Source organism: Dermochelys coriacea, chromosome 19, assembly GCF_009764565.3.
Source record: "Dermochelys coriacea isolate rDerCor1 chromosome 19, rDerCor1.pri.v4, whole genome shotgun sequence".
NCBI classification, from domain to species: domain Eukaryota; kingdom Metazoa; phylum Chordata; order Testudines; family Dermochelyidae; genus Dermochelys; species Dermochelys coriacea.
In genome coordinates this window covers 3,835,321-3,844,098 of record NC_050086.2, presented here as the reverse complement: position 1 = coordinate 3,844,098, position 8,778 = coordinate 3,835,321, and the positions used below count along the sequence as shown (strand labels likewise).

The following is an 8,778-nucleotide window of genomic DNA, read 5'->3' as shown; positions in this document are numbered from 1 at the left end:
GGAGAGATGAACAGAAGCACACACATGCGGGATGGTAGAAGTGCAGTCTACTCTACAGAGCACTATCAAGAGAGGTAAAGAACTACAGCTGGCTTAAGCCATTTGGGCAAAATGCCCATGTCTTATTAGCCAAGTAGAAATAAACACAGAATCCAACACTTGTGCCTAAGGAAGACATCTGATTGCACGGAAAAATTAAATTAGCAGCAGCCATGACAACATTCAATGGGGGATACTCCCTCAAATTAAATAGTGTCTTTAATCTTCATCTGGTTCAACACAAGTCAGTAGTGCAGTACTATAAATACAATTTAGGAGTTTAAAGCCTTTTGTCTTTCAGTATCCAAAGAAAGAAGCCAATGACACAAGTTACCAGTTTAATTAAACACAAAGAAAGGCCATGAACTAAGTACTCATCCCAGAGGGGCAGAGGCATCTGACACCCCAATGAAAAGGGCAAACGCTTGCCAAGGATGGAGGTTTGGCTCAAGAAAGCAGCATGTTGAGACAGAAATGGCATTGGGGAGGGAGTGCCCCACACAATCATTCAACTCCATGTTGTCCTCAACCAAAAGGGGCATGTAGTTCAGAACCAAGCTCCCCAGCGAGGATACACTCCATACAGGGATGTGCCTCTGCGAGCCACCTGCAGGTATTCGGGCAAAGAGGATTTGAATGGTCCCAGTTTCAATCACTTAATGATTTTGAAGTGTGCATGCCAGCTGTCAGTCAAAACAATTCAATGCTAAGAGCATACACAGGACTCAATGCTACTCAATTACAGCACAAAAAAAGGCTACCGAAGTGCCAGTTGGAAGGGAATGTCCAGCCATCAGGGAGTGAAGGTATCCACCCATGTTTGTCTTTGACGTGTGTAAGCGTTTGAAGAAAGGACAGCATCATGGCATCTGACAGTAGGGAGGGCAGTATTGATATTCGACAGTGTTACTGAGCACACGCTGAAGCATTTCAGAATCTACATAGTGTGCTGTGGATCTGAATAAATATCTCACGGCTTTGGAATTAAGCTATTAGTCGCAGATATCAGAAAGGCAGGCACTCTCCTTTCCATTAGCAAATGATCCCCTGGTCTGCTCCAAACCAGGAAGGGCTGGCTGAAGGGATGAGGGAGCCCCATTCAGCTGGCTACCACAGACTCTGGAGCTGAGCTGTTCACTCCAGCTAAGCTTTCAGCATCAGATTAGGTGCCATTTCATCTCCATTCCCAGTGACAAGACTAACAATTTAAAACAATTAAACCCCCTCATAGCCGTGAACTGATGCAGCCCATTCTGAGTGAGTGTGGTATTTTGAATGCCCCCCATCCCATCCGGTTAGCTGGTGTGAAAGGACAAGGTTAATTTTTTAGAAAATGGTGCTCAATCAGTGGAGGGGTTGGGGTAGAGGGGTGGGGGGAAAGCTTTTTCTGCAGCTGAAGTACATGTAAGCTAGGTTTTTCTTTTTAAAAAAGGTCAGTCAGTCAGTGTGCCATCACTATGGGAAGCTGCGGTGGTCTGATGGGAGCCCAAAGCCTGGCTCTCACAAGCCCGACCCTGACCCTCCTTCAGAGAGAAGAAACCTCCGGTGGGGAGTAGACTAAAGGTCCATGGGACTTTTACCTCCATTGCAGTATGAGGTGGGTGTGTCTGTGCTTTCACACCTGTGGTAAGTGGTTCTGTCCTGTTGCATTCCAGATGCCAGGTAGTCTGTATTTCAGTTTCCTTTTCCTCCCTTTGATTTCCCTTGAAGTCAGGATTCAAGTACAACCAGTTCCCATCGAACGAAAAGAAACCCATAAAAACAAAGGTAGTTTCCGTGAAATAAGTTAGCAGCTTTGTCCTAAAACGATCCAGCTGGTCTCCAGGGGCCCCCCATTTCACTCTGTCCCCTAGCTAAAGGTGACCTAGGGCTTGGTTATAAGATCTCTTCTCTCTGGTTCTTCGGTTTGGGCAGCACCTGTCCATTGCGCAGGGAGCCATTCTGACTCCGGAGTAGTTTCCCTTTCTCTCGGTCCGGCCACGTGAAGATGGCTTCGTCGCTGTCCAGTTCAGATTCGGAGTGCATCAGGCTGGTGTTAAGGACCTGAGCTTTCTGTCTGCTGCCTTTAAAAGAAGCCAAAGAAAATCTCATATTAGAAACACTTTCAACGTTCTCAGTAACATATACTACAGCGAACAGGCGAAGGGATCGCAGGCTCACTCAGTGCTGCTATTAGGCACACATCATCCGTTGAGAACTCAGCTGAGTCTCATGGAGCTAGCCCCCAACTCCCTCCAAGAGCCACCAAGCTTGCAGGACAACAAACCACCCCTGAATTTGTTTCAGGCATAGTGACACAATCAGGGTCACACATTCATGTTGAGATGCTCCAGGACACAACCTGTAGAGAAATTGGTGAGGTTGTCAGGGTAGATGAGAGGTGTTTGGGGCTTTCACACCTCACTGCCCTTGGGAGAGGGCACTGCCTACATATAGTTCTATTGGGTTAGAGGCTGTAGTGAAGAGTAGGCAGGGATGTGACAGAATATCACTGCATACTCTTACTATTTGTCCTTCTCTAGCATCACTGCTTCTCCTCCGGCCTGCAAGGGAAGGAAGATAAATTAACAGGCTAAATTAAGATTAAATTCACAAGGGCGGAGGAGAGACATGTTTACTAATGCTGTCAACAGAGGAAATATTTAAATTTTAACTTTTACTTTATGGTGAAATGCAACATTTGCTCTGAAAGTGGGAACGTTCTCATGTGTAACTGGGCAAAGAGACACTCTGCTTAGCAGACAACATCTGAAGCATTAAGGAGGGAATTATTTACCAGTGAAAAGTGAGAGTTTGAGGTACATTTGCCACAGAGTGATGGTGGCACAATAAGCCCTTTGTTTGGTGGTCAGGCTCTTCGGTGCTAGTTGCCAGATGGTCAGACTTAACTGGGGTGGGCATGTTGTGGGAGGGGGAAGCATCCCCTTTCTTCAATGGCATTGAAACTTGAGCTTTCAAAATGCACTGCTCCCAAAGGAATTAACTGATCAGCACAATTATGGCAGTGCCCTCCACTGCTGTCATTAGGCACTGTTCACTTTGCTGGAACGCCATTAAGTAGGATAATACTAGGATGAGCAATTATTTTCAGCTAGCAAGCAAAGATTAAGGACTATTTTCCATGAACTGTTAAAACAACCTCTCCTTTCATACAAACAGTAGGTGAAGAGTCTCATTAGTAGGAATTATTTTAAGAGCTGAAATATCTCTCACTCTTCGGAGGGTGTGTGTAAGTTCTACACATGCTTTGCAACCTCTTCCTCCTACCCTCAGACATATTCCCTAGCAGCAATAATTTGGTGCAGGTGTTCTACAGATACAAACATACCATTTCTAGATCACCTGCATAACAAATACAGCCATCTCTGGGGTTGAGGGTGACAACTAGCACGATGCACCAGGTGAGAGGTGGGGAGGGAAAATACTGGCCCAGGACAGAGGGACAAACTCTGTCCTGGTGGAAAAGGCCAATGGATTCTTTATTTACACAGAGCATGCACAACCTGGGTTTTTAAAAAGGTCTTGTTCCCAAGGGGTACATCAGCCTTCCTAGCCAGCATGGCAGGCTTTCAAACTTGTGATCCCAAGGAATCTAGATGTTTCAGAAATCTTTGCTTAGGTCCCTGCCCTCACACCCACTCCAGTTCATACTCACACTACAGTTACGAGAACTTCTCAACATACAGCCCCATTGCTTAGTTGTCCTGTGACACGTGACAGGGGAGTGACAAGAGAGAATAATTAACTTTGACATAGATTCTTGGGATATTTTTAAATGGACATTTTAGGCTGGAGGATTGGAGAGGGGGGGGAGAGAAAATCACAGAGCCTATTGTCAGAAGAACACACCAGGCCCTGCAGGAGCATGGTCCCCAGTGCCTTTTGAGAAGTCAAACTCTACTTCCTGCTGTTCATTGGCCAGTCCAAACCCACTATGCCACTCCATTTCTCAGCTGCAACACGGATATGTCAGGGTCTCAGCTCTGGGATCCAGCCGAGACGTTTAATGAGAGCAATGAGTTTTTATCCTGCTAGAGATGAGTAAACATGTTCAAATAAGGCCCAAGAATTGAGCCCCAAATTTTACAGAAATAGCTTTTCGTTATATTTTTGCACATCTCTTCATTGCTTGGATCCAGCTGGGTTCAGAACCGGAAGTACTGCAATACCAGGAGTGGCTGTTCATGTACTTTTTGTAATGGGACGGATCCTGGAAATACCAGGACAGAGACTAGTTCTTAGGCAGTTTCCAGCCTCTCTTCTAGACCAAAGAGGTTTCGATGCTTTGACTAAGTGACCAGACTTTAGATCTGAAGCAAGAGCCCAGACCTCCTTAGCATCATCATCATCATCATTCAATACCATGCTAGTTTCACACTGTGATTTTAGATCGGCAGGAGCGGGATTTCCTGTGTCATCATTCTGCAACTGTTAAGCTCTTCTGTCACGTTTTACCTGCTTTGAGGTTTGGTTTTAACTCCAGACTCTCTTGATCTGTGGCATCCAAAATCTTGTATTTGCTCTTCCTTTTGGGTTTTCTTTTCCGCCTGGAGGGGGAGGGGAGAAGAAAAAAAGTTAGGCTGAAGTTCATATTTAGATAAACCCTGACAGGAAAAGATCTAAGCGTAAGAGCTGTGTAACTCTTTTCCAGTTTTATCCATAGGAGAGGACACTATATTAAAAACATTAATTTGGTCGCACAATTTTATGCTTATCAACATCTTGCATCCAAATTGAACCTGGAATTCTAGGCCCTTTGTGTTTCACCTGTACCCCTCTGCCTTACTCTCCCCTCATTACACCATTGTTCACACTCCATTCTTTCTGAATTGCAACAAGTGACACCCTTTTAGATATAGGAATAACAGAGGCCTATGTAAAGTGACCTGCTTAGACTATCGTTTGGATGACCTGTCTCAGGAGGCAGCTACACGTATTGAAGCATTAGAGATGAGGATTTAAGGGCTCAGGTTATTACCTCTTACAACAGCAGACCACAGTCCAGGATAAGATTCCAAAGGCAACCACAATGACAAAGGACGCAATGATCACATACAGCACACTCCATTCTGTGACCAAAAAAAACCCAGGAGATACACAATTTAGCATCTCACACAGTTCATGGCTGGGACTTTAGCTGACCCTCCTGTAGAAGGTCAATCATAACAAAAAGAATCTTCATCACTTAATAGCATTCAAGAGGCCAGCATTCTATTGCCAGCTCCACCACTAACTTCTCTAGGGAGCCTACACATTTCAGATCTGATTTTCCAGACCCTCTCTTTGCTCGGGTCTCTGTTGTCCATGCCACTTGCAAGATACTTTTCACACTATGTATTAACTTATTAAAAAATTAGTCTTCCGTGGCAGGGAAGCAACAGTCTGGTTTAACAGTGAATTCCGCTTCTGTAGCATAATCGCACAAAAGGTTAGCATTAGACTTTCTTTAATGGAAACAAAAGCATGGGCAGCGAGTCCACTTTGCTGTGTGAGCCAGGGAAAGGACCGGGGTGCTAGCCATATGCTGAAAAGGGACTCAACTCTTTTCATCAGAGTTTATCATCTGAAGGCTCTGGAGATCAGTTTCCCTACCCAAGTATTCACTGACCAGGATAAGAACTCTGCTCCTGCTCCCATTAAAATAATGAGAGTTTTGCCATTAACCACATTAGGCCCCAGATCCGGGTAACTGGATGTTAGGAAAAACCCAGCTGAATTAACATTGGCAGCCAACAGCTCTTCAGCTCGGCCATGGGCTTCATGCACCATCTGTTCAACTAGGCAGCACTCAGCCCTTCCACGCAGCCCTCTTCAAGAAGGGAAATCACTCTCCCCCCCCCAACTCCAGATTGCACATACCGCAGTTACTCTCGCCCTCCCCCATCTGCACTTTGATGAAGTTCTCCATCCAGAACGGGTCGCAGATGCAGCGCTTGGTGAAGGAATCGCAGCGCCCATGCTCAGAGCAATTCAGCTGGCATGCTGTGGACAGGAATGGCTGAGAGTGAGGTTAGACTGAGACTTAAGCAACAGATAGCACATGACTTAGAACTGGTATAGTACGAAAGAAAAAACCAACAAATATAATAAAGTTCCTGAGCTGCCCAATCCCACAGGGATCAAACTTGAATCCACTCACCCAATAAGCATCTTTTTTCTTTTCTCGACGGCCTGTGAAACCAACCTGATTTCTCATTTCTTGGTTTTCGTTTCTTAAGAAAACGGAGCTAAATTTCTCTCTAGATCAGAGAGCTAGAGCTGCAAACAGATCAGCTGTGTCTGAGCTGCTCCAGACCCACTGAGAAAGTTAAGGATAATTAACCTTCTCTCTAAGTGGCTTTAGCAGAGATGGATGCCAAGTGTGTCTTCTTTTTCAAGTACGTTAAGCAGAGAGCAAAGCTGCCCTGTGGTGGGCAGTGCTCTCCCATAAACAGGACAAAAGGGAAGGGGCAAGTTCCTAGCACAGTTTACCTGTAGTAGAAATGGGGATGCATTTGTGATGATCACCCTCTTGGTCAACACTGGGGACTGAACTTGGCAGCTCCAGATCTAAAAGCCACCAGTGCCTATAAACTTCAGCTAAAAAACCAGGCTCTCAAGCTGAGAACTGTAATAGGCTCTGTGGAGCAGACATGGGGGGATGGGGGCAGACATAACACTCGCTGCCCAGTGGGTTATACTTTGATTGGCACTAGACCTAGGATATTTTCTTGGCGGAGGGGTGATAGAGGGGCTAACAGCCTGTGCAGGCCCCCTGGTCCCGCAAGCATCTGTAGAGGGAGAGGAACAGATGTTAGCTCCTTCCACCATTATTCCTACTTACTGACTGTATTAATTTCTAGTGCTCGGAAGATGAGAAAGTCCGACTGCTGTTTCCGGAGTTCACTTTTGAGTGTCCACGCTACATGGTGCCCTTTGAAGATCTGATGGGGCGGTTGGTTCTGCACAAAGAACACCATCTTTGTGCTGCAAATCAGACATGAGAAAATATTACCAAGAGAATCTGGCAAGAATTACATGTCAACTGGTCATCACTACATTCCAGAAAGACAGAGTAAACAGACATTCCCCTGGATCACAGAACACAAAGCAAGATCATGCATATCTTGCTCTGGGGAAACTCATTTTACCTCAAACTGAATATGGTCGATAGCCATGGAGGCAAACACAGGACCTCACAAAGCCATGTTCTGAGTCATCTGGTACAAAAGAACCTTTTTAAGAGTACTTTTCACACTGTCCATTTCCTTAATTAATGCTTTACTTGTAAAAGCCAAATATAAATTGATTAGAAGAAACCCCTTACTCCCCAGGTCAGAGGAAGAATGGTGGCAACCAGGTTCAAGGCAGAGATGGAAAAAATACTGTTAGAACTAAAAACATTGGCTCATCCATTTCTTGGCTCATCTAATATTTGTTTAAGTTTGCCAGGGACAATGAATTGCTCTGCTTTTACAGTTGCCACAGGTAAGTGTGGGTGTGCAGGAATTAATAGAAGGCTGGAAGTCAAGAAAGTGCAAGGTCTAATCCTATATCTGCCGCTGACTTGTGGTGTGACCTTGAGTGTTTAACTCTGTCTTAGTCTCCTCTGAGCTTTAAGAGGTGTTTGTAAAGATTAAACATTTGTACAAAACACTGACCATGACAAAGCTTTGTAAACCGCGAAGTGTAACCAGGTGGATCTATAGTTCAGATTCTACTGGTGCTCAGCTTAATGCACTGTCTCGTGTTCTTTGAATCATTAATTTAAGAGTGAAAGCTTGTGTCTCTCACCAAAGGAAGTTGGTTCAATAAAGATATTACCTCACCTACCTTCTACCTCTAATTTAAAAAAAGAGGAGTCATGTCACACACATCCAGATTAGTTTGAAAACTTGTTGAAATAACCTACTTCTGTTACCACACCCCTTTTTATTCGGTCATCTTTACACATACTTCTAGTAATGATAGTGGAATGCTGTTATTAGGAACAGTATAAAATATTCATTGTAGCCCTCTCTAAAACAATTACCTTCTCCATGTCGATGTGCACAGAAGCATCATCTCTATGCTCCAAGGATGGAGTGCTGAGTCAAGCTGGTATTTTAAGGCCAAGGCAGGTTAGTCAGGTTACACAAGCTGCCAATAAGCTTCAGAGAATTCACCCAGTTAGCGATGTACTGAGCCCAACAGCTTGTGTTTGACCAAAGCATCTCTTTAGAATTTATCTTAGAAATTCTTCCTAACCTTCAAACACATCAAGTTACTTTCCAATCTGCACCTTGTACAGACTCCCCCATCAATCTGTAGAATGAAGGACCAAACACAGCAGCAAGCAGGAATTGGCTTTTGGACAGTAACTGGTAATCTCCAGAACTGCATGAACACTGATACCTATCCGACCACTCACATTCACAAATTCTAGTCAACCAAGAACATACACTTTGAGCAGCATTTCAGCATGCCATCATCATCCATTCTCATTCCCACTGGAGAGTGAATCTTGCTTTAGTACCCCCTCATGCAGCCCGCTCCATCGCTCCTACCTCTGCTCTGTGTATGGCTGGATCTTTTGTACGGTAATGTCCGAGTCCAGGACCCCCAGCAGAACGCCTATCTGACGGATTAACATACCCTTCTGCCTTTCCGTCAGCTGGCTGACATTAACATCCAATATCATCTCCACAAGATTGTTTTTCCTTGGATCTAGGGAAAACATAGAACAAGATCATGCAGATCCTTAAGGGCTTCCAAATGACA

At 44.7% G+C, this 8,778-nt stretch overlaps 1 protein-coding gene across 2 annotated transcripts in view; it reads right to left on the bottom strand.

Moving 5' to 3' along the window:
• Positions 1 to 240: 240 nt before the first annotated feature.
• The window catches only part of KIAA0319L (KIAA0319 like), a 51,274-nt gene continuing 42,736 nt past the window's right edge, over positions 241 to 8,778 (bottom strand). For both annotated transcript variants that reach the window (XM_038377264.2, XM_038377270.2), the window contains 6 exons: positions 8,565 to 8,724; positions 6,863 to 7,005; positions 5,899 to 6,021; positions 5,018 to 5,108; positions 4,495 to 4,586; positions 241 to 2,102 (listed from right to left, as the gene is read on the bottom strand). In XM_038377264.2, coding sequence (XP_038233192.1) covers positions 1,915 to 2,102; positions 4,495 to 4,586; positions 5,018 to 5,108; positions 5,899 to 6,021; positions 6,863 to 7,005; positions 8,565 to 8,724 — 797 coding nt within the window. In that variant the 3' untranslated portion in view covers positions 241 to 1,914. The remainder of the gene's footprint in view (positions 2,103 to 4,494; positions 4,587 to 5,017; positions 5,109 to 5,898; positions 6,022 to 6,862; positions 7,006 to 8,564; positions 8,725 to 8,778) is intronic.